The 27,190-nt window shown below is 54.6% G+C and overlaps 9 protein-coding genes across 9 annotated transcripts; 4 read left to right on the forward strand and 5 right to left on the reverse strand.

Annotated features, from left to right (window-relative positions):
- Positions 1-324: 324 nt before the first annotated feature.
- BGZ61DRAFT_444936 (uncharacterized protein) lies at positions 325-1,442 on the reverse strand. Its single transcript, XM_046245013.1, has one exon. It carries the CDS (start codon positions 1,315-1,317, stop codon positions 427-429), a length of 891 nt encoding a protein of 296 aa, XP_046108400.1. The 5' UTR covers positions 1,318-1,442; the 3' UTR covers positions 325-426.
- A 394-nt stretch (positions 1,443-1,836) lies between these two features.
- On the forward strand, positions 1,837-5,981 carry BGZ61DRAFT_565667 (uncharacterized protein). Its single transcript, XM_046255908.1, has 4 exons — positions 1,837-3,446; positions 3,500-4,074; positions 4,145-4,861; positions 4,914-5,981. Exons 1-4 carry the CDS (start codon positions 1,991-1,993, stop codon positions 5,613-5,615), a joined length of 3,450 nt encoding a protein of 1,149 aa, XP_046108401.1. The 5' UTR covers positions 1,837-1,990; the 3' UTR covers positions 5,616-5,981.
- Positions 5,982-6,346: 365 nt separating this feature from the next.
- Positions 6,347-7,107, forward strand: BGZ61DRAFT_528878 (NADH(P)-binding-domain-containing protein; the record flags this gene model as incomplete). Its single annotated transcript, XM_046253328.1, has 2 exons — positions 6,347-6,419; positions 6,494-7,107. 2 exons carry the CDS (start codon positions 6,347-6,349, stop codon positions 7,105-7,107), a joined length of 687 nt encoding a protein of 228 aa, XP_046108402.1.
- A 287-nt stretch (positions 7,108-7,394) lies between these two features.
- Positions 7,395-9,591, reverse strand: BGZ61DRAFT_585411 (fungal-specific transcription factor domain-containing protein). Its single transcript, XM_046256402.1, has 3 exons — positions 8,938-9,591; positions 8,500-8,886; positions 7,395-8,449 (listed from the first exon to the last, which is right to left on the reverse strand). The coding sequence occupies exons 1-3, from the start codon at positions 9,337-9,339 to the stop codon at positions 7,529-7,531; spliced, it is 1,710 nt and encodes a 569-aa protein (XP_046108403.1). The 5' UTR covers positions 9,340-9,591; the 3' UTR covers positions 7,395-7,528.
- A 918-nt stretch (positions 9,592-10,509) lies between these two features.
- On the reverse strand, positions 10,510-11,844 carry BGZ61DRAFT_413784 (ferritin-like domain-containing protein). Its single transcript, XM_046243314.1, has 2 exons — positions 11,653-11,844; positions 10,510-11,590 (listed from the first exon to the last, which is right to left on the reverse strand). The coding sequence occupies exons 1-2, from the start codon at positions 11,817-11,819 to the stop codon at positions 10,804-10,806; spliced, it is 954 nt and encodes a 317-aa protein (XP_046108404.1). The 5' UTR covers positions 11,820-11,844; the 3' UTR covers positions 10,510-10,803.
- A 1,864-nt stretch (positions 11,845-13,708) lies between these two features.
- Positions 13,709-18,747, reverse strand: BGZ61DRAFT_444947 (uncharacterized protein). The gene is made up of 3 exons (XM_046245014.1): positions 18,076-18,747; positions 14,023-17,878; positions 13,709-13,962 (listed from the first exon to the last, which is right to left on the reverse strand). The coding sequence occupies exons 1-3, from the start codon at positions 18,245-18,247 to the stop codon at positions 13,923-13,925; spliced, it is 4,068 nt and encodes a 1,355-aa protein (XP_046108405.1). The 5' UTR covers positions 18,248-18,747; the 3' UTR covers positions 13,709-13,922.
- A 2,806-nt stretch (positions 18,748-21,553) lies between these two features.
- BGZ61DRAFT_345325 (GLE1-like protein-domain-containing protein) lies at positions 21,554-23,150 on the forward strand (the record flags this gene model as incomplete). Its single annotated transcript, XM_046239776.1, has 2 exons — positions 21,554-22,321; positions 22,371-23,150. 2 exons carry the CDS (start codon positions 21,554-21,556, stop codon positions 23,148-23,150), a joined length of 1,548 nt encoding a protein of 515 aa, XP_046108406.1.
- A 379-nt stretch (positions 23,151-23,529) lies between these two features.
- Positions 23,530-24,341, reverse strand: BGZ61DRAFT_345415 (t-SNARE; the record flags this gene model as incomplete). Its single annotated transcript, XM_046239786.1, has 2 exons — positions 23,530-24,193; positions 24,295-24,341. 2 exons carry the CDS (start codon positions 24,339-24,341, stop codon positions 23,530-23,532), a joined length of 711 nt encoding a protein of 236 aa, XP_046108407.1.
- Positions 24,342-24,668: 327 nt separating this feature from the next.
- On the forward strand, positions 24,669-26,795 carry BGZ61DRAFT_163397 (methyltransferase domain-containing protein). The gene is made up of 2 exons (XM_046237489.1): positions 24,669-24,864; positions 24,934-26,795. The coding sequence occupies exon 2, from the start codon at positions 25,002-25,004 to the stop codon at positions 26,775-26,777; it is 1,776 nt and encodes a 591-aa protein (XP_046108408.1). The 5' UTR covers positions 24,669-24,864; positions 24,934-25,001; the 3' UTR covers positions 26,778-26,795.
- The last annotated feature ends 395 nt before the right edge of the window (positions 26,796-27,190 follow it).

The following is a 27,190-nucleotide window of genomic DNA, read 5'->3' on the forward strand; positions in this document are numbered from 1 at the left end:
GCTCGTCGACGCAGCGGGTGGACAAACTTGGAGGTTGAAGGCTGGGGAGAAGAAATCCTGGCGACATGCTTCTGGAGGTTGTGGGCCATGGCCTCACGCACACAGATGTTCGATTACTTGAAGGTACTTCGAGGACCCTAGAAGGTACAAAAGGATGAGCATCAGGCTGGCTGAATCCCTGTATGCATTCAAGGCGTCTACCCCTCACGGCTGCAAGACAGGACGCGTATCACAGCTGCGAGACAACAGCGCATATCACAGCTGCGAGACAACAGCGCATATCACAGCTGCGAGACAACAGCGCACATCACAGCTGCATTTGAGCGAATAATACAGGCATCTGAGCCCTACGGATGCATATCACTCTGTCAGAAAGCGGGCCTGAAACTGATTCCCTGTTTGCTGACCACTTTTGGCCCCCACGCGTTACTTCTGAGCATCCAGGATCATGGTTGTGAAGGTAACGTCGCTCAGCTTCTGCAAGTCGATGCTACCCAGCTCCTCCGTGTCGTACACTTTGAGCTTGTTGGTCGCCTTCATGTCCGGCTTGAGCAGCACAGGGTCATCTTCGGGCACCCTTCCAAAGAAAGACTGTACAGAGGTCCACTTGTCTGCCTTGCACTGCAGCTTTGGAATGCAAGTGAAGACTGCCTCGTCCCTCCGCTTGATCCTAACGGCTACCTGTATGGATGCCGGGACTCCTGTCTTGAGCGTTTTGTTCTCCAGAAGAGTCCACTTGGCCACCCGGTTGGGGGGCATGTTGTCGAGAACGAGCTTCCCTCCGCTGACGGTGGTTGCGTCTGCCGTTTCGCGAGCTACCGTCTTCTCCCATTTCAGCGAAGCGTTGAGCTCTGCTCCGTAGCTGGCTCCAATGCCTCCGTCGGCGCCAGTGACGATGGTCTCGGATTGTTTGCTAGGTAGGAAGCTGTAGTTGCCGTCGAAAGATACTGCTTCAACCTCGGGGAGCTCGTTGTTCGTGTCGGAAACATCGAAACGGAGCTCAATTGTTGCTTCAGAGACACGACGTGCCCTCTTCTGAGGATCAAAGCGGAACTGTAAGACCAACAACGTCGCCCAGAAATCGCTGTCCGCGGACATGGAGCCATGAACCGCATCTATCAGAGTGCATCTGATATCCACGCCGTGACCAGTCCGTTGGATGACTTCCGAACGCTGGTACGGATCCTTTGGGTTGTTCTTGGTGTGGAAGCCGCTTCCTTTACTTCCACCTTCGAACATGCCGACGTCAAATACCTCCACATCTTGTTCCTGTTCAAGCCCTTCGAGGTTTGGATCTTGGTTTTCACTGGCAGCCATGGCGACTGATGAGAACTTCGGGTATATTTGGTGCTCGCAGTTAGATCAGGTGGTGAGTTGGCGGTTGCAGCGGGGGATGCCGTCAGATGGAGGCCGAAGTACTCTTTTTAAAGAGCCTCTTCGATGGACATGCCTACAGTGTTGCTTGAGCGAGAAGAGAAAACAGCCCTGCGTAATCGCAATCCCGAGCATGCATGGATTCTGCTTACTGGTGGTCATGGGAGACATCATCCTGTCTCTGGGTAATGCACCCTTTCGCACATACCCGGGATAAGGCCACCAATCAGCAACTGAGAGTTCCAGTAAAAGGCAACGGAGACATATGATAATTTCAGCTGTATGCGTGTGCATGCATTTTGGAGTGTCCACGCCAATCAAATGGAGGGTTGAGCGGCTGCGCCCCAATTCGAGCGTCGACATTGAGGTACTTCCAAGTTTGGGGGCCGGACATATTCACAATGGGATGATGAACAGCTTGAGACATTACTCTTGAACCCTGTCACAACTTCGCGTGACCGGTCCGAGCCTCGAAAGATGGTGCAATCTCCGCCACTAAGTCGACGGTAGCCAGGCTCGACACTCCAACACCCTCGAAGCCCAATTCAATCCCCGAGCTCCATTTTGCATTCATCGTCAAAGTCTTTTCCACATCTTACTCCCAAACATTACAATCATGTCGGACGCAGAGGACAGAGAGTCGGGGCGAGAATCCGAGGAATCGGACGAGGAAGAGGAAGTGGAAGACGACATCACGAAAAGAACCAGGTTGGCCACGGAACAGATGAAAAAGACCTTCAACGGAGAGGCCACTGAAGAGGATATTGACAGATTCTTCCACGACCATAAACAGGTTTTGACCCAAGAGGCCAGTCGAGACGGGACCTTTCTGCACAGAATTGCCCAATTGGTGTACGCCAAGGAGATCAGAGCTTCAGATGTCAAGCCGCTCGTCAAGAGACTGATGGAAGATTACCCGTACTTACTACGAACCAAGAATGATGACGGGCAGAACCCACTCTACCGCGCAATTCAGCTGCTCAAAGCACCTGCGTGGAAGCTAGTTGACTACATGTTGAGTAACTGCAGCGATCCGCAGGCCATCTCAGACGCCGTGGAGATGCCATGCGGCGAGGACAGGTCGGCCAAAACCTGCTTGGCGCTGGCCTTTGAGAAGGGCATGAAAGACCAAGTCCTCCAAAAGCTGATCAGTCATGCCAGTGACAAAGCTCTGGAGCTCAGGGATGGTTCCGGAAGGACACCCTTTCATTGCGCGGTGGAATATGACCAGTGCAGCGACAAGCGAGTGGGCGTCGTCAGACTACTCCTTGAGAAGGACTGGGATGCTGTCATGCGGCACAAGACATCTGGAACGCCCAAACCCCTCGAGACGTTTCTGGATTACAAGTACAAGAGAAGGGAAGACCACGTCGAGTACTCTGTCTATGGCGAGCACGAAAGAACAGCCAAGGTCTATCAGGACAAGGTGGAGAAACTTGCAAGAGAGGAACGGGAGGAGGCAAAGGCGCGCGATACAGGTCAAGAGCGAGGGGACAGCAAGGCATCAAACCTTGCAATCCCCAGTAGAGAGAAGGATGCGCGCAAAGGAGGTCTTGACAAGGGACCAAAGAGCCGAACCGTCGAGGAGCGTGACCGCCGGGGCAAGAAACCGGAGCGGGATCGTGAAGGGGCCAAGCAAGAGCTCCAGAATCTGGACGAGAATGAAAGGCGGCGACAAGAATTGAAGGAACAGGAAAGAGAAGCCCAAGAACGCAAAGCCAAGGAAGACAAAAGGAATCCAAAGGACCCGAAAGAGCGTACGAAACAGCTCAAGGATCCGAAAGCCAGCCCCGATGGTCCGATATTGGCCGTCCCCAGGAGCCAATCTGACCATGCGCCAAACACGCCTCTGAAGAGAGTCGCGACGCAGAGGTTCGACATTCCCACTGACGACGAAAGGAAAAAGAGGGACAAGAAGGTGTCGTCCAAGAGATCTACGACGAAGGGACCGGATTCTAGTGACTTGGCAAGGAACTCGGCCAAGATTCTCAACATGCTGAAGCTGCACTACATGAGGACTAGGAGTGTCAAGATGGCTAATTCGTTTCTACAAGGAAAGAACTTTCAGCAAGGTAAGACCAATCACGTTTCATGCTTCAGATCTCAATTTGACCGTGGTGCCCAGATATTCAGATCTTTTTCGACTACCGGGGACTTCCATCCGAGATCCAAGACACCGCTTTTAACGGGACCTTCGGAAAGGATGGAGACCACGGCATCCGGTTCGATGAGGTGCTCATGTATGTAAGGTTCCCCAACGTGACCGTCATCCAGAAGGGGAGGAGAGCCCCGAAACCTCGTGCTCCAGGCCGCCAGGACATGGAGTTCTTCTTCAACTGGCTGTACGCCAAGGGCGTCCGGCGCATTCTCAAAGTCGAAGTGGAAGACAGTGACAAGATTCCGCACAGTGACGAGTCAATCACGTTGTCGCTGGAGAAGATCGTGGTGGAGCATCTTGACTGGCAGAAGACGGACCTAGATCCTCAAGTTATTTGCCAACTCGGCAAAAAGGCCGACCATCCAAGTTTTTATGAGAGTGATGCGAAGGGCAACTCGGTTGGGTCGAAGAACCAGCTACGAGAGGTGACGCTGAAATGGAGTGGCAACAATGCCGTGCTGAGGGCGTGGAGTGAGTCTGAGGGTTTACCTCAGCTGGAGAATCTCGAAGCCATCAACCTGAACATCCCGCCTCAGTCCGACGTGAGTATCCTCGCTTCATGGCGCTGCTAAACCATGCCCTTTGAAACAATACTGAAAAAATTTCACTTAGTTGTTCGACACTAGTAATTGGGTGGCGACGAACCTTGAAGAATTTCGAGCTCGCCTAAACCGCAATGCCAATGAAAACCGGAGGGCGAACATGACGGTTGGCGTTATAGCTTCAGCGGAATCAGGAGCTTTGAATACATCGTCGGAGCACCGAAGCTCGACAAGAAGCTCCACGCCGCTTCCAGAACGCTCGATTGAAGTTCGGCAACGACAGGGCAAGAAGGGAGCTGAAGTTCTGGTGTCGGCTGCCGGTTTACCCAAGGCAGCTGGGCGCTTCAATCCAATGACTGAGCACGAGTGGCTCAATTGCATGGAAAAGTTTGCAGAACACATGAATGAGCTTTGGAGGAAGACAACCGACGCATCGAGCAGCAAGCTCGGCCAGGATCAAGCTGACGGCGGCCAGCTGCTGAGCATTGACAGTCAGACCAGGAGTGATCTTCAGAATCTGCAGAAACCCGTTGTTGTTGCACTAATCGATGACGGTGTTGACAGTTGTGACCCGGCCTTTTCAGGCCGTGTCATTGAGGGCGTGACGTTCGACTATCAGGATAGAGGTGTGGGACAGTACTATATCTCAGGCAGGGGCCACGGCACTGAAATGGCGAGGATGATTTGCAAGGTGTGTCCTATGGCGAGTATTTACTCGATCCGTCTCAAGACGCATAGCAGTCCGGACAGAGGGCACTCGACCATCGATGCGGCCTCGGCAGCCTTGGTGAGTTTCACTCTTCTACTCTACCATCACCCACTGACTAACGGTACCACAGGCTATCGAGGCAGCTTTGGAAAAGAACGCAACTATAATATCCATGTCGTGGACGATACCAGTTCCTGCAGAGGGAAGTGAAGAGAAGAAGCTGCTTGATTCGGTTCTGAAGAGGGCATGCGAACGGAAAGTTCTCATGTTTTGCTCGTCGTCGGATCAAATCAGCGATCCCAATCACTATCCCTCAGCCTTCAACCGTGACCAATTCTTCGTCATCGGCGCCGCCCACGACGACGGCACCGCCTATGGCCATGCTGGAAAGAACAACGACTTCATCTTCCCAGGCGTCAATGTCAATACCTCCGGCGGAAGAAGCCTGCCTCTTTACCTTGCCGACAAGACCTCTTCGACCAAAGAATCGACAGGCTCCAGCATCGCCACTGCTCTGGCAGCGGGCCTAGCCGCCATGATAACGTATTGTTTCAAGGCTAGTGCGCTAGCCACCGTCATGGCCAGGACGCAGCAGGGGAAAGACTACGTGGCTGGGCCTGAGCTTGTCAAGAAAGGCGACGTGGACAGGATTGCGGAACACGATGTGCTCAAGAAGGCTTTCAGCAGGATAGGCAAGGTGGGGAGCGGGCAGTTTATACCAGTCTGGGACAGGTTTGGGCCTGCGAGTAGGTACTTGGAGGAAGCCAACAAAAGTGACGAGGACAAGCTTGAGTGCATTATGAATCTCTGCTCGAACCTCATTGAGCGGTAATTTGTGAGTGCCAGGTTTAGATGGAGTCAGGATGACGATGTCGTGGTGGTTTATGACCCAGTCTCCCAATTAAGCTTTGAGCTGCCAGATCAGCTTCAATAGGAAAATCCGGTCCCATGCCTCTGATGGAGTTGAAAGGCCAAGTCGCCCAAGGCATCTGGTAGATTGGCTTGTGTGGAAGACAGAGTAGGCAGATCGCCAGCCTGATGTCTGCCCAGCTTCGACTAACTCAATGGTGGGTTAGCCTCAAAAAATGCACTCTTTCTGCGACAGTATTCCGCTCAGACCCAGGAAGAGCTTCTGTGGGACGGGAATTGCTTTACTAAGCTAGAGATAAACCTGCCCATAATTTCGTCTTAATCTGAGAATAATAGCTTTATTGCTTAACAAAGGAGCCCCTTGGTAGTACGGAGGCTGCGATAGCTTCACCCACCTATCTCTAAGAGGATCTGCGGTTCGGAATATGATTGGTCAGTGACTGCGCTTCGTGACCCCATTGGCGGATAGATGGTATTGATAATTAGTGGAGACCCTCCAACCGACTGCGGTAACCCATCTCATTGGTAGAATCCTCCCGAGCAGATGCGCTCCCACTTACAAAGCCGGGATGATTACACAGCATCATCCGCCTCTTGCTACATATGAAGGGGAGAGTAAGACAGTCGATGTAGATATTCTACATTCTCGTCAAAGATTCTCGACATTCCACCTCTTTTTTTCTTAACGCAAAGATGGTTCATCTGCTCGTCTTGGGCGGCAACGGACGTACGGGCCAGTATGGCATCCAGTATGCTCTCGAGAAGGGTGTGTTATAAGTTCATTCCATCAGCTCAAATGATGCCCCAATCCAGCGCTTTCTAACACCACATTCCCAACAGGCCATACCGTCACCGCAATCGTTCGAAAGTCGTCCTCTCTACAGCCACAGAAAGGCCTCAACATCGTCACCGGATCAGTCTCCAATCCCGAGGATGTCGATCGTGCCATCTCTGCTGCGCCTCCGATCGATGGCGTAGCAGTCTTCCTAAACGCCAGTCGAACCTCCGATATGCCTTGGGCAAAGTTGGTGGTCCCGCCGCGGTTCATCACGGATGCTGTCGCAAATGTGGCGAATTCGATCCACAAGACTGCACCAATTACAAACACGCGCCTCGTCGTCATGAGTGCCATTGGCGTTGGCGATAGCTGGGAGGTTGCGCCGTGGTTTCTACGAGTCATGATTTCGAAAACCAATCTCGGTACCACCTACACCGATCACAACTGCCTCGATGGCGAAATTGCAAGCATTGCCGGGAAGGGGATCATCTGGACCTTGGTTCGAGCTGTCGGCCTTTCCTCGAGTGGGCGGAAGCAGGTCAAAGTCTTCGGGAGCAATAAGCCTGGGGCAGGGTATACGATTACACGGGAGAGCTGTGCCAACTGGATGATCGATGCTGCTGATGGTACTTTGGGCTCAGAGTATGACAACAGAGCTGTAATTGTCTCGAATTAGCTTTGGCTATCGTCTAGTTTTGCTTTCAGGTACTGCGGATAGCCGACTCTACATCTTATCTGATGTTCATAAAGGCCTTTCAGGATTAGATTAGTGTTGAATTATTTCTAGAGTCTTGTCCCATCCGTGGGATGTTAATATTACCTTCTTTATCGTCGATTCCTGTCACCGCGTGACCGAAACTTTCATCACTTTTTATCACTAGGCTTAGCAAAACTGAAAAACACAAACTGCCTCGAATCCGCTATCATTAGCTAACTCATGATAACACCCAATTAATTACAGGATGGCTACTATATCTTCCAGTACTAGGTATGTGTGTCCCTATTGTGGGCAGCTACTATATGAATTTAATCTATGTAATAATATTGAGGAAGGCTAAAAGAAAACTCAAATATTGCGACAACAGAATTGGTCCTACTCATAGAAGCAGAAGGCTGTTGTTCAACGGCCGGACGCTGCTTTCCCAATCCCACCACCTAGCAGTCGTTTCTCTCATACACCACGTCTCTTCCAAGAGAGGCAAGATCCTTCGTCGATGCTCCAGCGATGGATTTAGCAGCGGAGGAGAGCGGAAAATGCTTCTAAAGAGCTCCTTTTCCTCTTCGCTTGCGACGGTCCCCGTGACATATAACGGCCATACGATGACGTGCCACATGTTCTGGGGGATCTTTTCACGAATAACCATCATGGCTTCAGCAAGTGTCGACTTCAAATCCTCCCCATCAATTTGGAATCCGGAAACAACCACATGTAAGTATATGCATGCTGTTAGTGCAAACAGATGGGTGATCAGGAGTGGTAGAGGTATGTCTGCACTGTGTACCGGGTCGGGATCGGAATCCGAGACGGTTAGGTATCTCAAGAATCCCTCGGACAGTCCTCGTCGAAGAATCTTCTTGATGTCGTCCGCCGTTGACTCGAATTTGGCCGTTTCAAAGCAGCCGTCCCGAAGCGCCTGATATTTATATTCGTGCAGTGCGGCAATGCGAGCGATTTGAAGCATCGGCCAGTTTTGGCAGCCCATGATATTTTCCAATTGGATTTGAGAGCCAGGAGACAGAACGAAACGGTGCAAAGAGAGCAGACGAGGTGTGGTCCCTGTCGTGACGCTGGCGATGATGTCGAGCCAAATTACCACCCCAACAAAGAGTTTCATCATCACTTCCTGCTCGGGACTTGGGGGATCATATTCCAGTGGCTCTGCATCCGAGGTTCCGTTTGCTTCTGGTGCTGTTAAAAACTTGATGAGCAGAGCCGATTGCCCGCTATATCCTTCGTCTAGAAGATCTGTAGCCGCACGAAGATGCATCTGCCACATATTGGTCTTGCCTACGAAAAGCTGCAACGGCTTAGCTCATGCATGCGCAACACCTACTATTGGGTGCTTACCTCGAAAAAAATGAGCTGCATCATTGAAGCTGCGATACCTAGACCATCCTTTGTGCAACTTTCGCTCACCGATCGGTCCATATTTCCAATGGCCTTTTGCAGCTCTGCTAAGCAGATCGCGTGGTGCTCCTCAAGCCTGTCCCAGTTAACTTCGCCGTGCGGAGCAGATGATGCTGCTAACACTGTCTCCCTATGATAAACACTGAGACATAGAACCGCATGGAGTAGAGGTTTCTTGCGAAGTATGAGAGAAAGAAAGCAGCCTCGCCCGCCTTCAGCGATTCCTGATTGGTACATTGGGAACTGCAAAGGGAAGACGTTATCCAAGAAATGCATCAGAAGTACTGCTTCACTAGCTGGGATCGCCGACGACTCGGGGATGGAGTTCTGTACGGAGGTTAGTATTTAGATATTCCATTGTGGCTCTGCTCACCGTACAATGGAGCTCCCAATTGACCGCATTTGAGAATGCTCGTCTCGAGCGGCAGCTTGGGAATCAACACTCGACTTGAGGTTTGGTGAAGAAGCCCCCTGCACCTTAGAAACCGGCGTGGGTGCGAGGTTCTGGACGCTTTGATCGTTGTCGACCCGCTGAATCTGTGTTTGCGGAGTGTCTCGCCGCCCTCTGCGTCGCGAAGTGTGCTTGACTATATGTTTTATGCTGCTGATCATGGCCTTTTCTTCCTCCCCATCATCCATCCACTCCGGTTTTGGGCCATAGCCATAGCACGTAATCAACAGAGACTCACACACCGCGCAGACCGGTTGTCTCTCGTCGCATTTCTTCTTTCGCAGACGGCAAGTCCAGCAGCCCTGCTTGCTTCGCAGAGGTGTTTTCATTTAGAGCTGTATATGGCTTTAGGAAGAGCGCTCGGATGAGACAGGGAGGCAGTGAAGACCATGCGAGGGAGGCAGATTGGGGAGATTGTCGCTATGAAGATGAGAAGGGGTCGTGAACTGTGGAGATACTGGTCATCTGATATCACCCAGGGCCGGCAGTAAGTGTCACCATGAGATTCGGGAAATTGGGTTAGTCGGGATGTACTCCTAAAATCTCCCGATTTTGCTGCAGTAGGATAAAACTGGAAGCTGAAGGTTTAAGTGATAGCTTACCAGCGTGGATACGTTTTCTTGTGCTTATGTAGCTAGGGTACAGCTTCGTTATTACTGGCTGGTTTTGCATTACGTCAGTTCGTCCAAGCCTAGAAACCAAAGGATCAAATCAACAACGCGCTTGGCGAGAGCGCAAGCAACAGGACAATAAAATTTTACCTTCCGAAAAGGCATCATACGATGATACTCCGAGGCTAAGTAGCTTGTTAAAATGTTAACAGCCCTTTGGAGGCAGAGGGAGATGGCTACCCAGCACCCACGCAGTCTGGCGGAGAAGAGAATCTACACTACGAAGCCATCTTCAAGAACAGGGTTTGGCCTGAATCGTCATTGTGCCCGGGGCTTTTGATCCATGTCAAGCCTCCCCATTACAATGGCGAATTTGATCGTCGCCCGTACTGCCTGCATGTTCGGATCTTTTAGCAATCTCCTTGTCAAGTTCAACGGTCTTTCCAATTCTCAACCTATCGGTCCAGAGATTGAACCAAGTATGTACATGCCACAGGGATAAAATATACACAATCTTAATCGTATCATTCTCTACTCGCTTCATTTTAGCCATGACAGTACGCACGCCACAACAGTTTTCCACGGTGGATTCTTTCTAATTACTCGATGCTCTCAGACTGCAATAAACCTTGGACATACCATCTAAGCACTAGGACTGGCACGTATTTTTATACCTCTCTCGCTAAAACACCGCGGGTGCCTAAGCTCAACTAGTGATGCCACGTGTGCACATATTCAACCCATGTGCACTGGAGTGAACCATGTCCGCAGCAGAGGAAATGGATCATACAAGGCGATGATTATTTTTACACAGGAAACAAACGAGCCGGATGACAAGCAGTGGTTCTCATGCGTGTGAATAACAATACTCTTTAAATTAGATATATGGTATCATAGCCCCTCTAGCTAGCTAATGCTTGGACGTTGCGCATGCAATTGTCCGGGGAAAGAAATTCGTAGAAGTGAACAGTTTTTTGCCTGCGGGCAGGACTTAGCTCTTAATGCAACAAAGAAAAAACAGACGGCATTAGGTATGACGAGCTTGAACTTGGTCAATCCAAGTTGTCCTTCTGTCTGAGAATGTAAGTCAAATGAGAAGGATATGGTGATAAAAAGGGCTAATTAGGATTTGCTCTATTCATCATTTTCCATCCCATCTCAAATGGGACCCCGACCACTCCGTTACGAAATAGTTAGAACCATGGGCCCAGCCACGGTGATCGCATCAGTCAGGACTCCATCTATAGGAGCGTCGCTTGTAAGGGTAACATATGTCACGCCCGCGATGTTCTGGGGAATCTCACAGCCGTCCGCTTCGGTGAAGGCAGAGAACTTAGTGCCACCGGGGAGCGAGCCTCCAGAGGTAAAGGCGCAGTTTGTCGCACCCGTGGCGGCCGTGGAGGCGAGCTTGATGGATGCTCCGATGGCGGCGGCCGCAGGAGCTCCCTCGGCCATGGCGAGAGGGGGGAATGCGGCGATGTTGAGGTTGGAGCCATCGGGACACGAGACGATGAAGGGGGCCGCGAGGGAGAAGACGGCACGCGGGCCCAGAGGAGTATCGAGCGCCTGCGGCACAGCGATCTGCTGGGAAAAGACGCGAATGGCCGTCTGGTGCCTCGACTCAACAGTGAGGATTGCGCCGGCGGTGCTCAGGATGCCCTTGTCCGACAGGAGCGGCGCGGCTCCGAGATAGGCCGAAACACCAACGTTCTCGAGCACGGCGGCCGTGGCAACCATGCCGGCGGCGTCGGTGAACTTGAAGTCATACTCGCATGCCTGGACGGGCTGGATGCCGCCCTGGGCGAGGGCCGACTGCAGGAGTCCGACGTGCTGGGCCTCGGTGGCGCCGATGTTCTTGAGGTCCGCGATAGTCGACTCGTCGAGGCCAAGGGCGGCGAAGTCAGAGTCGGGAAACTTGGCGAAACCAGTTCTGTAAAAGGTTTCTTCGAGGTTCTCAAGAGTCAGGGCGCTGTCGGTGGAAGTGTTGTGTTAGTCAGCTGTTGAAGAGAAGGTTAATGGGGGTGGACTAACAATTGAAGAATGTCAAAGTCGTTGAGACCCGCGCCTGCAGCGGCATCGTTCTGGCGCTTGGCGAGAGAATGGTACCGGAGTTGTCGCTCGCTGAGCCGTCCACCCGCGGGCATGGCGGAAGCAGCGCCGGCGAGGGCGGCGACCATGATGTGTCGAAGAGAAGGCATGTTTGTTGTTGTTGTTTTGTTTCTTAATAGTAGCTTTGAGAAGAAGTGTTGAGAGGTGTTGAGGTGGTAAATGTGAAGCTTGGGTATCTTATTTGCAGCGAAAAGAATGCGTAGGGCCAGCCAGCGATGGAAGAGGGGTGCGGGTATCAGGAAGGATTACGGAGTATGCGTAGCAGGAAAGAGAGACTCGACGGATAGAGAACGGAACACGAAGATGTCAAATCTCGAAAGCAGGCCAGCGCTTCTGTTGGGAGAGATCGACTCTGGTGGAAATGGGTAAATGACCGTGGGATGAAGAGGATGGGGGGAAACAGCAGAGGGAAACGGGCCCCTTCTTATGATATCATGTATCAGAGCCGCGGCCAGCAGTTCCAGCTCCAAGACGGGGGATTGGATCGCCCCAGAGGCATGTAACTGTGCCGACGGCTCACCGAAGATCCGTCGTCGGGGCTCGCAATGCAACCTTGGACCTCGAGCCTTCGGCGCCAAGATGGATCCGGGGCGCGTCGACGGGACTAGAGAGACTCGATGAGACTAGGAGACTAGACGAAAAGGGCCCTGGGCAAAAAAAAGGCCCTGGGCAAAATGGCCCTGGGCGACTCTTGGCGATCGACTGCACAACCATAACTCTAGCGAAGGCCTCTAATTGACCGCTGGCCAAGCTTAACTTGGACGGAGTAATTGCTCGAGGCCCCCAGGAGCGAGCGCCACGACCCAACGCCCGCGACACTGGCGCCGGCATGAAACGGTGCCGACGAGCTCGACACCCACACACGGGACGAACGAAGCTCCCCCAACGCCCCCATATGAGGACGATTATACGCGGAGCAGCAGCGTCTTGGTGCAGTAGCAGGGGTCCTCGAGGCCGGGAGCCGCTTGGCCCCATGTCCGGCCCGTCGCTTGTCCGCCGCGCACGAAACGCTCCTGATACGCGAGCGCCAGAGCCCCGGCGTCAGATTTCGTTCGGAGGGGCTAGGCGTCTCGCTTCCTACCGAGGGATATGGGGGGAAATCCAGAGCCGGATGGGGGGGTTTTTCGCACAATTCTTTGCTTTCGTCACATCTACGGGCCGGTCGGTCTTGGAGTAACATCGGAGGGAGCCCACCACCCGCGCGCAAGGTAACCGTTCCGGTGACATGGCCGTTTCCCTCCTGAGACTAAGGAGACGAGGCCCGATCACGGATACCGAAACCTGGTGTTTTAGCGACCCTCCACCCGCAGAATTCCAACCATCTCATGTGGGATAGAATCTCGGCCACCAGCTAATAACCGTATCCGTCCCGTCCAGATTGGGTACCTTATCCAGTCGCGATGCACCACGTGAAGCGGTCTTGATGTCGGCTTCCGGTCTCCGAAGATGAGACCCCGGCCCCGCTTATCTGAGCTTAACTCTATTTCTCAAGACTCAGTACTCCCTACCACTTGTGGAATTCTGCCTTCCGGATCGCGAATATTATTAACATGCCGAGATTAACACACTGAGAACAACTACATTCCTCTCCGGCTTACAAGACTAGTGTTTCACCGAATACGCGCCCGTAGAAGCTCATTTAACTCATGTGTCTACCGTTGAGGACCCCCGTAGAAGTGTCCTCGTAGCTGAAACTCGAAGGCGCGAGCGACATAGACTCTGCTGTTTCATCTTCGTCCCATGTTCCGCCATGCTAACTCCAACTCTTAGAAATACGGGAGTGGTTGCTTAGAACAATCACCAGTTTAGTCCCAGTCCGCACGCCATTGTCTCAACTTTACATGGTACATCAAAAAGCTCGTGCCAAGTAGCTAGGCGGCTGACGATGGTCAAATTCACTGGTGTTTGAAGCCCAGGAAGCAACCATTAACGATACCGTCGTGAGGACAAGACAATCACGTTTTGTGTACGAATATAGTGAAGGGGGATTCATTTTTACTACTTCGAGCGTATCTCGATATTACCTCCACTATCTCCCATCACACCTTACTTCATCGCCCGCTTAAGTATAACTGCCTCCACAAAATGATATACCTGTAATCCGTAGGCTGAGCAGATTCACGAATGAACCAACCCACCTTCAGTAAACATTTTCACCTCCTCACTTGGCCAAATCTCCATCTTTTCTCCAATTACAGTGCATATGGGTTCAGCGACCGAATCGTCAGGCATCTAAGGGGTCTAGTTAGCACAAAATGTTCCATCAATGTAGCAATATTAAGAAGCACTTACGGTGGGCTCTTGCTGAGGTCAGTCTTCAGGATCACAGGGATCCTCGTCATCTCCGTCACGTCCTGAATGTACTCGCCACCCTCCTCACGAAGAGAGAAAAGCTTCAAGTACTTCTCCTTGTTGGTCAGACGAGTCTCCACGGCCTCGGCGACCGGCACCTTCGAGTCGGATCGAGTGCGGTGAAGGCCTCCAGCGTTTGACGTAGATCGAGCGGGGGATCCGGGCACGCTCTGGGTAGGGCGCTCTGCGAGGGAAGCTCCAGCCATGGCCTCGGTGACATCTGAGTTGTTGTCATCGTCATCATCGAACAGAGCGTCGACATCATCCGTCGACATGGTACCGGTTTCCGTCTGCTTGCGAGCAGCCTCCTCCTGCTCCTTTCGGACACGCTCCGCCTCCTCAGCCTTTCGCTGAGCAGCCGCAGCATTTGAAGCCCGCATCGACGCAGCAGCCTTGGGCCGCTCATCCTCGGGCACGTACGCGGAACTAGGGACACCCTTCTCCCAGTAGAGCTCGAGCACTCGCTTCTCCTTGCGGAACTCGGCCTTCTTCAAGGGCAGCTGATCACAGTGAACTCGCTTCTCGAAACCCCACTCAGGGATGAGGATATCAAAGGCAGACTCGTACACGCAAACGACAATGCCCTCGGCAATGAGGTCACCGTTAGCCTCCTGGCGCTTCTTGTCCATTGTGCGGCAGGCCTCAATGTGGATGCTCTGATCCTGTGCGTTCTGAGCAGAGTCCTTCTTGGTGTTGCAAGACTCGACAGTCTTGACCAGGTTGTCAATATCCTCAGTAAATTCGATCTTGCCCTCGGAGAGGACGGCCTCGAGCTGGCGATGAGCGACAATGTCGGCATAGCGGCGGGTTGGGCTCGTGAAATGAGTGTACAGGGGTAGGTTCAGAGCATAGTGAGACCAAAGGTGCTTGCCACTCTTGCCAGCGATGAAGTACTTGGCGCGCTGCATCGACTTGACAAGCAAGGTCTCCATACCCTTGCGCAAGTCAGAGTCGTCGACCTGGAAGAGGCTGGTCTGAAGAGCTCCGCTGCCAGAGGAGTCAATGTCGTAGCCGAGCGCAGTCATGCGCTCAACAAAGGTCTGTAGCCGGCGAGGGTTAGGAGCGGCCTGGCGACGAAGGATAGCCTTTTCAGGAAGTCCTTCGGCAAGGCGCTGAGCCACAAATGCGTTGGTCTTGTGCATGAGCTCTTCAACAAGCTCAAGAGCTTGGGTAGAGTCAAACAGGTTCTCCTGGACAGGGTTGTTCTCGTCATCCAACTGCTGGAGAAGTCGGAGAGGGGCGATGGGCTCGCCAGCCGCGTTGAGGCGAGCCTCACGGAACTTCTGGGCAACGGCATTAAGGATCTGGACGGTGTTGACAGGAACAGTGGAGTTCGTGTAGCTGGAAGCGTCGGTCAGAGCATCGTCAATGTCCTGGAGCGAAACCTTGCCGGCACTCTTAACAATACTCCTGCCGATCCAAGAGTCACCCTCGGCAACGGTTCCATTGTGAGGGTTCACGCTGAAGACCACACTGACGGTCAGACGCTCCTGGTCTGGGCTCAGGGAGCAAACCTCGCCGGCCAGCTTCGGGGGGAGCAGAGCGCAGAAGCGGTTGCTCAGTTGGACAGAGGTACCACGCTTCTTGGCCTCACGGTCAACCAGTGAGTTGGGCTTAACGAAATGGGCGATGTCGGGAACGTGAATGCCAATGTCAATCTTGCCATCAGGACGAGACTTGACGTGCACAGCGCTGCCGAGCTCGGCACCACCGTTGAAATCAAAAGTGAAGGTCTTCTCCTCGCGGAAGTCTCGGCGGGCGGCGAGGGCGGCCTCGTCCTCCTTCTCGAGCGACCAATCCTGGAGACCAACGCTGCGCAGGACAGCCTCGGAGAATTCATCAGAGGAAAAGTTGTTGTCTCGGAGAAGAGCATCCGTCTCCACCTTCAGGTCGCCCATGCGACCCAACTGCTCGACAAGGGTTCCGAAAGGATGGAGCGAAGTGATGGGCCAGCGCTTTATGCAAGCCACGAAGATTCGATCCGCATAATCTTGGTGCTTCTCGACGAAGTCGCGAGGAGCCTGCTCGGTGGGAATGGCAATGAGGGGTACCCGCTTATCAGTAGGCTTGAACCAAACAATCTTGGGCTTCTCCTGGTGCCGGGGTTCGTTATGACGGGAGTTACCGCCGTCTCGAGCAGCCCTCTCCGCTTCCTGCTTCTCCTTGGTAGCCTGACTGCTAGGTCGGAGAAGGCCAAGAGTTCCGGAGAACATCTGGCCAGCAACACGCTCAACGACAGCAACGACGTGGCCAGCATACAACGGCTTCGCCTCATCGTTGATTTCCTCCTCCTCAACAAGAAGGAGGCTCTGGCCCTCAACCTCAACATCATCGTTCTTCTTCTGGGTAGGACGCTGTCGGAGACTGCCACGTCGGCGGATACCACCCTCAGGAGGGTTGGAGTCGTTGTTACCCGAGTTCTGGTTGCCCTGGTTGGTAGATCCAGACCGGGTGTCAGTGATATCCTTGCGCTTCTTCTTCTCTTCCTTCTCACGCTTCTGGGACCAGACCTCATCGACATCGAGAAGCTCAATGGCAACAAGATCTCCTTCAAGAGCGCGATTGCGGTCCTTGCTACCGCAAATGAAGATGTCGGCATCAAGGAGGCCGTCCTGAGTGGTAACATAGGCGTCACTGCGGTTCTTCTTGTTGACACGGAGAATGCCAGAAACGAGTTGGCCATCTGCAAGGAGCGCAGGAAGGGTGGCCTGGGGGAGGTAGGGAGTGAATAGGGTCTTTCGTTGTTGCTGCTGTTGGCCGCCAAGCTGGCCGCCGTGCTGAGCGCCTTGAAGACCAATGAACTGCTGGCCGTTCATCTGAGCGGCCTGCAGGGCCTGGAGCTGGCCAAGCTGCATGGGGTTCAGCTGCTGCCCGTACATCTGGGGCATCATCATCTGGTTGGGCAACTGCATGACCTGGGGTTGGTTGGGGTTGTACTGGAAAGCACCGACGTTGGAGACCGATTGGTTCATAGAGCCCCGAGGACGGTGGCCCGGCTGGAAGCCGGCCTGGTTCTGGCCGGCATTGCCAGGCTGTTGTTCCTGGCTCTGGCTCTGGTTACGCCAGTTGCCCTCAAAGTTACGGGAGCCGGTTCGGTTATGGCTTCCGCGGCGCTGGAACTCGTTATCGACGGTGAGGTTCGCAGCGCCACCACGGCCAGCGCCACGGCCATTGACGGCCATGCTCTGACTGCGGCCGTGGCCACCACGTCCACCACGGTTCGAGCCTTGGGCGACAGGAACATCGAGGGTGGTCTGAGCAGCTCCCTTGTTCTGCTCGTCGGGCTTTTCGGCGGGGGATGCAGGGAAGGAGAAACCACTGGTGGTTCGCTTCTGCTGGGCGATTTCGGCAGCCTTCTTGGCGTCGGCCAGAGCCAAAGAGTGACGTCTCTGGTGACCACCACCGGCGCCGCCACCACCACGGCCACCTCGGCCACCTGCATTCTCGCGGCCATGGCCAGCGGGAGCTTCGAAGTTGCCGAAGGTAGATCCGGAGGCACCGGCCGAGGGAGCTGGGGGAGGTCCCATACCCATGTTGGGAAGTGCCGACTGATTACGGCGATGTGACAGTGGCTGGGTCGGAGGAGCCATGTTTTGTTGTGGCATTTGGTTTGGGAATTGGAAGGCGTTTTGTGTCATGTTGGGCATGGGCTGCAAAGGATTGAAGCCGCCACCGGGAACCATAGGCTGGCCCGGGGGCACCATTCCCATGTTGACATATTGCTGTTGCGTAGCCTGGATCTGCTGTTGCTGCTGCTGCAGCAGTTCAATCTGCTGCTGGATGGCAAGCTGCTCCACTGTAGAGAAATAAAGTTAGCATGCATCCCAATTGTAAATGAATCGATGTGAGTGGGTTGGGGAGACGGTGAGATAACGGGGCCGAGTTGATGATGGATAAGTGATGCATCGACTTGGGGGCGGGAAGTGAGGCTGCATATGACGCCATGACGCAGCGGGAGGGAAAGGTGGACTAAGTTGGAGGGAGTAGACTCACTTCCTGGGTTGGCAAACATGCTCATCAGAGGCGTCAACTCAGAAGGGCTACGACGATGGGCGATGTGCAGCCTGCGCCCAGCAGGACCAGGGACGCCGCCAACCTGAGGCTGCTGGGGCGCTTGCTGCTGTTGCGGCTGTTGCTGCGGGGGTTGCTGTGCTTGCTGCTCCATGATGGGCAGTTAGAAGTAGATACTTTTAGCACGTCGAGGTCGAAGTCGGGAGGGGATCGAGTCGAGCTGGCAGATTGGGGTAATCTGATTCGGGAAGCGACGTAGCGGCCGAGATGGCGGCGGGTTTCGGCGGGACCTGTTATTCAGACGACGAGTGCTGATGTTTGGCGATGGCGAAGGCGATGGCGATGGCGATGACGGATGGCGATGGCAAGGCGGGACAGAGTTTGCCCAAAAGGAGGGTGTGCGAGCTTGAGCAGAGCCAAGGAGTGTGGAAGGAAAGGCGGCGATGAAGAGGATGGTGTGACGACGAGAAGAGAAGGCCGGGATGGATGGAAGTCCAGCTCCTGGCGGGAAGAGAGGGGAGGAGAGATTGCGCGAGAGGAGGGATTGTGATGGGAGAGATGGGAAGCGGGAGTGGGAGTGGGAGTGGGAGGGAATGGATGGATATGGATGGAGAGGTGGAGGTGGAGGTTTACGTGGGAGGAACCCGAGCGACCTACTCCCTACCTGCCTACCTCCCCTACCTTACCTCTCCGGCCCAGCACTGGGTCCAGTGGATCACCGCTGGAACCACGGGCTAGGTGGCGGTTGCTCTGGGAGAGCTACTGGCCCAGGCGGGCTTAGCCTAGTGCGAAAGGCAGAGACTCACCAGAGAGGGAGCGGCCAAGGCAGTGGAGGTACAGTACCTGGGATAGGTGGCCTGTGGTACTGGGCCGGGGGCTAAACGCGGCCAAAAGATGGGGTTCGGCTGCTAGGTGCCTACTGCTAGTCCCCTACAAACTAGCAGCTATTAGTGGGCTCTTGTCCCCCAGGGCCCCCAGGGACTCCAGCACTGACGCGGGTTTGGGCCGCTTCAAGGTGTCTTCCTTTGCACCCATTGTCTTACCACCTCCTCTATTGCCATCCACACACACGCGCAACCAACTTCGTACTCGTCGACAAACGCCTACATGCGCACACGGACACATACTCGCACAGAGAGTGAGATACATCCTCGCACCCACGCACATGCGCGCACACACACACACCTACACCCATCACCCACGCGCGCGGACGACGGGCCGCCCGGCGAAACATTGGTCCCGTCTCGTGGGGGGGGAGGGGTAAGATACCCTAACATTCTACCTGTAAGATCCAAGGTTTAGGGGATGGATGTCTTGCGGTGGGTGGCGTTGAAGGGCGTCATCGGCAGCGGATGGCTTCGACAGGCGCAGTTGCTGGCTGACGTCCAGAAGCGTGTTTGATTCCAGGTTGTGTTGCCGCCATCAACTCGCCAGCCCAACGCAACGTGCCCGCCCGCAAGCTTGTCGCAGAGGCTCCAATCCATCCATGGGTCCTGGCCGCTACGACTGGCCCGGACAAGCTGGTGTCGCACGGGAGAACTCCACCAGGGATCCCTGAGCTACATAGGCCTAGCAAGCGGGCCGCCGCTCGTTCCCTTCCCCCATCGTGGATGGCAATCGAGCAGCTGGAGCCATGCGGCCACCGGCGAGACCGCTACTGCGTACGGAGTCCTGCGTGGTAAACTGCAGCGCATGCGCATGCGCCTTGCTTCTCACCGGGGCTTTGTCTTGGGCGGCGCTGCCGTGGCTGCGCAGATCGTCGCCGGCGACATATTGCTGCAATGCCATGACTAGCTGTGCAGTATTACTGTAGTACAGATGACTAGGTTGTGGAAGAGCTTCCCCCTTCGAGAGGCCAGACCTCCCCCCTGTGATGAATGAGCTGCGTGATTGATTGCCTGACCTGTCCTCCGCTGGTGTCAGGGGTAAGACTCCAAGGATTACCCTCGACTGCTGCACCTTTGACTGGAGCACAGCCGGAGAGCCAGGTGGGTTGGTGGGCAAGGGAGTCGAGACTCTCTTGCTCACAACGTCATCGAGGGGCAAGAAAAACAGCCAGGCGAGATGAGTGCGAATACGGGATGCTGGAGCTCTGCTGTTGTTTATGCATCACTTATTCGCAGTAATTACGCTCCGTGGCCTCATAGCATCCACGGCTCTAGGCCATCAGCCGGCTACGGTGTGCGTCTTGACTGTTTTTGTCTTGTCAAGGCTCCACTCTTCAACGACCATCGCCATCACCATGAACCAGAACCACCAACAACAGCTCGCCAAAGGCTAGTCGACAACAGTTAGGTAGCCATAGCCACTCCCATGTCTGTGCCCCCCGTCCAGCCAAACCCCCGTCCGTCTCCCCAGGCAATCGTTTCTCTTTAGAAACCAACTGGGAGGCGAAGCCTACCTTGCGCCTGAGCCTCCACCTGCGTACTATGTACAAATCCGGGTCCCCTACGCCGAGGTCAGGTGCTCCACGGCTCCCCGTCACTCAAATTTGCCAAGCTCTCCCTGGGTGGTGGAGTCGATGCTTTCCTCTCTCCCTGCGTAGAGCCCAGAGACAGTACACGGAGGGACCTGGGCTCGGCCTGGGGTGACATCCAATTGCTCCGAGGCGCCTCCAGGTCGCCTTTCACACTCACACTTTCACCTTCACCGTGTTCGTCCAGTCACCGCATCCGTAACTCATCCTCATAGGCCTGGTCCAATGGCCACCACCAGGCCCAATATTTGAGCCCTCGTGCCTCCACAAAGACACCATCCGATGTAACCCTTCAGACAAGACCCCCTGTCTTGTTTCGCCTCTTCTCAGTCGGCCGAAGAGCCCGTGTTCCAGAACCAGTTAGCTGCGTTACCATGTTCCAGATCCCAGCTCACCCTGTTCGAGATGTCTCCGTGATTCAGCTTGTTGTCAGGTCGTTTCCAGATCCATCAATCTTATTATTCATCCCTCGGCACCGCGGGCGCACCGTCTCAGCTTGGTGCCCGAGCCCTTTAAACATGTCTCAGATCTTCGTCATCCGTATTCCGACCCAGGTCGTTCTAGCCCAGGTGGTTCTGACCTAGGCGGAGATAACTCAGCCACAGATCAAGTATCCAATGTGTGGCTGAACCCACGCGCCTCAATCTGCTGTCGGCGTCGGGACTTTATTTTAGCGGGCCGAGTCCTTGGCGCAGGTTGTGCATTGGTACGTACCTGCCTATGCAGTGATTCAACCTCCAGTCTAAATCAAAGGTCTACACTATCGTAGGCAAAGAAGCCAAACAAAGCTCCTACAACGCCAGGAGAGGGCCGTTTGACCTCCCCGACTTGGCCGCTCGTCAGGAAATACCCACCCGACTGTGCCTCTTTAATCCCTACGCCAGTCTCCCTCATCGAGCCCTGCGATATCCCGACTCCCCATCGCGTCACGACCACAAATGCACAGCCGATAGCGATCCGAAGCACCTGTCCCTACCTCTGAACATGTCACGCTCCTCACCCGCGAGGCGGAGCCAATTACTCTCGAGCCCAGACCGAAAAGTTGCCTCAAGATTCCTGCTCGACGACCGGAACAATGAGGTCAGCCACCGAGATGCCTTGGCCGCTGCACAGCTTGAGCATGACAGGGTGCGCAAAGCCGCCATCCGGGTCTATGAGCTCCATGAGCTGCAGATTGAGCATCAGCGAATCGTCGACGAAGAACGAAGGGAGGAGGAGAGGTTAAAGACAGAGGCTCTCATTGTTGCAGAGGAACAGCGGCTCCGGGAGCTGCGGGCGAAAACAATCCCTAGGCCACCACCAGAACCACCAAGGTCACCTACGCCGCCTCCCCCTGTGAAGAGCGTGGCTCCAGCAAAGACAAATGGCACCACTCCGACAAAGGAATCGAAGCCACCAGCATCAACAACGCCTCCTTCAGAGGTGAAGAAAGTGCTTGCTGCCCCTCCATCGAGTCTCCCAAATAAACCGCCACCGACCAATCCTTTTCAGAAGACGAATGGTCTCGCCGCACCACAGCCCACGGCTGCTCCTGCGGCCCCGGTCGCTGCACCAACAGCTCAGCCGGCGCGATCACCTACTGTAGATCAGTACAGCCAGATTCACCAGGAACTAAAGAAGCTGCGGAAGGAGCTGCAGTCCCAATCTAAGGTCGCTGGCTCGCCGCTCAAGGGGAAAATGGGCACATTCCGAAGAGAGATTCGTGTATCCATTGGCCAACTCACCAGTGGAAGAGGAGCCAACGCCGTACCTGTAAGTCACCCACGTTTCGACTCCCCCGCAACGCTCTAACATCAACCAGGTCGCCAAAATCACTGCTGCTTTGAGAGCGTCCTTAGATGGCAAGATACCGAGTCCTCTCATTGATGTTAGCCTCTTCGTGGTAGACAAGAGACATCCAGTCGAAGGTGCCATAAACAACGACGCGACTATGCCTTCACTATTCATTTACTTGATGAACATCTGCGCCAAGGGCATTATAAACCAGTTCATTAATGAAGCCGGCGCGAACACCAAAGCTGCCGACCCTGTTGGAGTCTTTACGGCTCAGATTTTCTCGCAAAAAGACTTCCAGTGGAGAGGGCAGTCCTTGATCGACATCCTGATGGCCAAGTACCGCATAGCATGCCCGGTTCTCTTTGGACATCGCGGCAACGATAAGACGGAGCGAGGGCGCATCGCCTTGGGCTGGAAGAAGGACGGTACCTCATGGATCACCGAACAGAATCACAACGACCGAATGACGGGTCTCGGCGCCGGGTTCGCATCTCTCTCCCTCAGAGACTTTAGCAAGACAACGAAGACCAACCCCTACCCGCCGGTAAACTATTGGAAGGCCCTCGCCGGCATTGTCAACTCCCCCGCCAACGAGACGTCAAACACACAATACGTCGTTTTGCGCGCCATGATAGAAGGTCATGAACAGCGTTTTCTCAGCTTCTACGGCAACGCGGCATTCGCTGCCCTGCGTTTGGCCTTGATCGAGTTCCCAAAGAAGGCACCCGAGACAGCCAATGCAGCCGGATCCCTGCGCGCCCTGGCCGACATCCTCAAGACCGAGGTCGGGTTGGTCTTGGTTTGAGGGTAGAGGATGGGGGTTTCCTTTTGTTCAATCAAAGAGGTGGCAAACACAAGGAAATATTATCAACATGTTAGGATTTGTACGGGGCGTTCAAGGAAGGGCCATTCTCTCATAAAGACGGCCCATTATTGCCATCAGAAGGCTTAGCTGCATAGCAGGTGTTTGAAGGACTTGTTGGATTATATGACGCCGTTGAAGCAACAACGGCTGCGTCTGCTGCTCTATCTATCCTTTAGTTATACAAATGTAGAAGACCTACTCCGGGTCGACAGTAGCGCGAACATATATCCCCTACCAAACTCCGAAAACAATATCCCAGAACTACCGCGTTTCAATCAGATCATTTGCAAGCATGCGCAGCATCTCCGTTTTACCTCATTCACAGAATCAACAGCAGCACCAGCAATAAAATGAGGACAAAGATGAGGACTGCGATGCAACAGCTGCTCCAGCGATCCTCGTTCTGCCGCACCACTTGCTGCAGCTTCTGCACGCCCGTCTGTAGCCGGCCGCCAACGCGGTCGGCTACGTTATCCACGACCTCGAGCATCTCGCGCTGCTCCTCCAGCTCACGGCCCATGTCGTCGGCCTGGCGGCGCAGGTTGCCAACGGTCTGGAACACGCCGTCGAGGTGCGTGTCCTGCTCGCGCATGATCTCGACCTGCTGCTGCTGCTCGAACTCGGCGTAGTTGTCGTCGCCGTCGATTGCGAAGGCGTTCGGGTCCGGCAGGTCGCTTGCGCCGGCCGAGACCTTCTTGTCGAGCTCCTCGCGCATGTCGTCGACCTCGCCGCCGACCTCCTGCACCAGGCGCTTGCGGCGGGTCACCTCGTGCGCGGAGAGGCCGAACTGGGCCGGGTTTGACTCGACGGCCTGCACGGAGGCGACGAGGTCGGCGAGGTCATCGGCGAGAGAGGAGAGGGCGGACTCGAGGTCGGAGCGGGCAGAGGCGAGCTCGGGAGAGGATGCGGCGGTGGTGAGGGAGCGGATGCGCAAGTAGGAGGCGAAGAGCGGCCGCGTCGAGGCCATCTGGGTGAGGACATCTCTATCAGACGGTGGTCAGTGGATTGCGGGACGGTGATGAATGAATGGATTGAAGGCGCCCGGGAGTCGGAGACGAGATAAGCGGCCGGAGGTCAAACGTACTGTTGGACCTGCATGAACGGGTCCTGGTCGTGTGAGGAGGACATCATCCAGTGGGTAAAGATGCGTGAAGGCGCATCAGCCTCGCCGGGATGTGCGTGGTGGGCTCGGGGGACGGAAGGACAGGTGGGTTGTTGAAGCCAAGTGCGTCGGCCGTAGGTTGCGACTTTCGAGGTTAGAGGGATGACGTTGCACAGACAGACCAGCCAGATCCCTGTCGACTTACCCTACACCACTCTCGAATTTGCGGAGGAAATGGGGCAATCCGCAACGGTGCATCTAGGCAGCGGGTCTCGCCACCGAGGCCCTCACACCGAGCTCACCTGCAAAATCCACCCGCCCACTAAATCGGGGTTTTTGGATTTGTGCCTGGAAGAGACAAAGTCACTCGCCTTGTCAGATACACCTGGCTGGCCTCTTTCGCACCTTTTAGGCCTTCGGAGCGATCTGCAAGGGTCGATACTTGCGCTGTCGCAGCATCATCGCCCATTTCAACTCAAGCGAGGACTGGGCTTTTTTCTGTTTTGGGTTGAACAAACCCTGCTCACCAACTGAGAAGTCTTCTACTTAAAGGTACGGACTTCACCCAGGCCTCGCAGTTAGATTTTCAGGCTTGTACTCACGTCCTGTGCGTCCTTCTAGTAATTCACTCTCCGGCAAAACATATCAACCACCCTCTAGGGTAGCACCCAAAGCCAAGAAGTTTCAGAATGATACCAGACAAGCCGCTGCCGTACAACGGCAACTATGCCTCCCCCGAGGAGTACATCGACAAACTTCTCGAGTTTGTGTGGACCTCAGATACGTTCCAGATTCTCTGCGGCGGCGTCCACATCCTCGATTTCTTCACCATTGAGCCCGGGCTGTTCCACTACGCTCTGCCCAAGGAGTGGCAGCCTTTTATTCTGTCATGCGACATTATGCGGCTACTGGACCTACTTATGAGGGACGATCTGGACAATCTATCTCTTGAGGGCGACCAGAGGCCACCGGAGAGTTTTATTGAATATATCCGAACGATTCGAAACCTCTCACTGGGACGGTCGTTCACCCCCCGGCAGCAGAAACTCCCAGTTCTTCCACGCTCTGTGGCTGTGGGCATGAACCAAAAGAAGATCCACGAAGTCACCAATTTCGCAGACTACATTGACCGGCTCTCCGGAGATATCACAGAGCAGTCGGGTGATGCCATCTCCCACTTTGTTGATTTTGGAAGCGGCCAGAACTACCTTGGCCGAGCGCTCGCCAGCGAGCCTTACAATCGGCACGTCGTGGCGGTTGAGGGGCGAGAGATCAATGTCACTGCAGCAAGGGGCCTTGACATTTCGTCTGGACTGGCCGTCAAACCCAAAGTCATGAGGAACAAGAAGCTATGGAACAAGATCAAAAAGACCCGTCGCGCAGAGGGACTTGGTGACCCGGATGCCTTGGCCAAGGCCATTCAGGAGGTGGCTGGTGATGATGCCTTCGACTTCAGACCAGTGAAAGAACTTGAGGCAGAATACACGGCAGAGCAAGGAAAGGGATTCGTGCAATACATCTCAGGGAGGCTGGACAGTGGTGACCTAGCCGATGTGATTGCGCAGATTGAGAACGCGGATGCATCCGAGGGAGAGAAGAAGGACCTCAGCCTGATGGCCGTCTCAATCCACTCTTGCGGAAACCTCTCACACTTTGGAATCCGGTCGATGATACTCAACCCCAATATCCGAGCTGTCGCCATTGTGGGATGCTGCTATAACCTACTGACCGAGAAGCTTGGCCCCCCGACTTACAAGTACGCATACTTGCGCCCGACTCTCGAAGCCGTCAATGGGCGTCTTATGCGAGAGTCTGAAAAGCACGATCCGCAGGGCTTCCCGATGAGCCAGCGGTTTTCGACATACCGAGGGGAAGGCGTCCGTCTCAACATCACTGCGCGCATGATGGCATGCCAGGCGCCGCAGAACTGGTCCGAGAAGGAAAGCGATGGGTTCTTCTCCAGACACTTCTTCCGTGCGGTCCTTCAGAAGATTTTCCTCGACCGGGGGGTTGTGACGAAGGTCCGGCACTATGCCGAAACGGAAGGTGATGCGGCCACGGATAGTGAAAGCCCATTTGACATCAGCACTAATCCAGTCATCATCGGGTCGCTGCGCAAGAGTTGCTACGGGTCTCTAAAAGCCTACGTGCATGGAGCAGTGCAGAAGCTCATATGCAACACTGATTACAAGCAGTACGCGGAGGTGATGCGGGAGAAGATGGCGGGCATAACTGACGAGGAGATTGAGCGGTATGAGACCATGTATCTGCCAAGGAAGAAGGAATTGTGCGCCATCTGGAGTCTGATGGCGTTTAGCGCTATGGCGGTTGAATCACTGATTGTCGCAGACCGATGGACGTTTCTCCGGGAACACGACGACACCGTCCGTCACGCGTGGGTCGAGACGGTGTTTGACTATGCGCAGAGTCCCCGAAACCTTGTTGTCGTGGGTATCAAGAAATAGACCTCGGCGATGGCTGAATCCAATACTACCGGGACCTTATCGGGGATAAACTTGCTCGACACGGCTCGGGATAGTATGCAAAGTGTGCTGTTCTTGCAACGCCACGGTCCCAGCCATGCTGCAGAGACCGACCCAGACGCCGTATGAAACAAGCCCTATTCGACTTGGCATCGGACGGGTGGATGTGGGCGGCGTACCAGAGTGGTCGGCTGCGGCGGCTATTGGGCAAGCCACAGCGGTATTTGGGCCGCGGACAACGATGTCATGCATGAACTCCCCGTTCTTCGCTCCGTTTGGTAGGTCAGTCGTGGGGTGATGGACAATGTAAGGGATGGACGATTGCCGGTCCCTGGACAGAGGCTAGTAAAGTTTAGAACCCCCAAGCCCTTTTGAAGACACGGGAATTGGATGCG

The sequence above is a fragment of the Ilyonectria robusta genome, assembly GCF_021365365.1.
Source record: "Ilyonectria robusta strain PMI_751 chromosome Unknown BGZ61scaffold_4, whole genome shotgun sequence".
Classification (NCBI taxonomy): Eukaryota; Fungi; Ascomycota; class Sordariomycetes; order Hypocreales; family Nectriaceae; genus Ilyonectria; species Ilyonectria robusta.

Excerpts from the sequence above, each read along its gene's own strand:
- BGZ61DRAFT_163397 (XM_046237489.1), top strand. The coding sequence starts at position 25,002 with ATGATACCAGACAAGCCGCTGCCGTACAACGGCAACTATGCCTCCCCC.
- BGZ61DRAFT_413784 (XM_046243314.1), bottom strand. The coding sequence starts at position 11,819 with ATGCCTTCTCTTCGACACATCATGGTCGCCGCCCTCGCCGGCGCTGCT. Across the intron at positions 11,591-11,652 it reads GACTTTGACATTCTTCAATT|CGCCCTGACTCTTGAGAACC; the intron begins GTTAGTCCACCC and ends TTCCACCGACAG.
- BGZ61DRAFT_565667 (XM_046255908.1), top strand. The coding sequence starts at position 1,991 with ATGTCGGACGCAGAGGACAGAGAGTCGGGGCGAGAATCCGAGGAATCG. Across the intron at positions 3,447-3,499 it reads AGGAAAGAACTTTCAGCAAG|ATATTCAGATCTTTTTCGAC; the intron begins GTAAGACCAATC and ends CGTGGTGCCCAG. Across the intron at positions 4,075-4,144 it reads ACATCCCGCCTCAGTCCGAC|TTGTTCGACACTAGTAATTG; the intron begins GTGAGTATCCTC and ends AATTTCACTTAG.
- BGZ61DRAFT_444947 (XM_046245014.1), bottom strand. The coding sequence starts at position 18,247 with ATGGAGCAGCAAGCACAGCAACCCCCGCAGCAACAGCCGCAACAGCAG. Across the intron at positions 17,879-18,075 it reads CATGTTTGCCAACCCAGGAA|TGGAGCAGCTTGCCATCCAG; the intron begins GTGAGTCTACTC and ends ATTTCTCTACAG. Across the intron at positions 13,963-14,022 it reads GACCTCAGCAAGAGCCCACC|ATGCCTGACGATTCGGTCGC; the intron begins GTAAGTGCTTCT and ends TAGACCCCTTAG.
- BGZ61DRAFT_585411 (XM_046256402.1), bottom strand. The coding sequence starts at position 9,339 with ATGAAAACACCTCTGCGAAGCAAGCAGGGCTGCTGGACTTGCCGTCTG. Across the intron at positions 8,887-8,937 it reads GGTCAATTGGGAGCTCCATT|AACTCCATCCCCGAGTCGTC; the intron begins GTACGGTGAGCA and ends ACCTCCGTACAG. Across the intron at positions 8,450-8,499 it reads TGCAGCTCATTTTTTTCGAG|CTTTTCGTAGGCAAGACCAA; the intron begins GTAAGCACCCAA and ends AAGCCGTTGCAG.
- BGZ61DRAFT_444936 (XM_046245013.1), bottom strand. The coding sequence starts at position 1,317 with ATGGCTGCCAGTGAAAACCAAGATCCAAACCTCGAAGGGCTTGAACAG.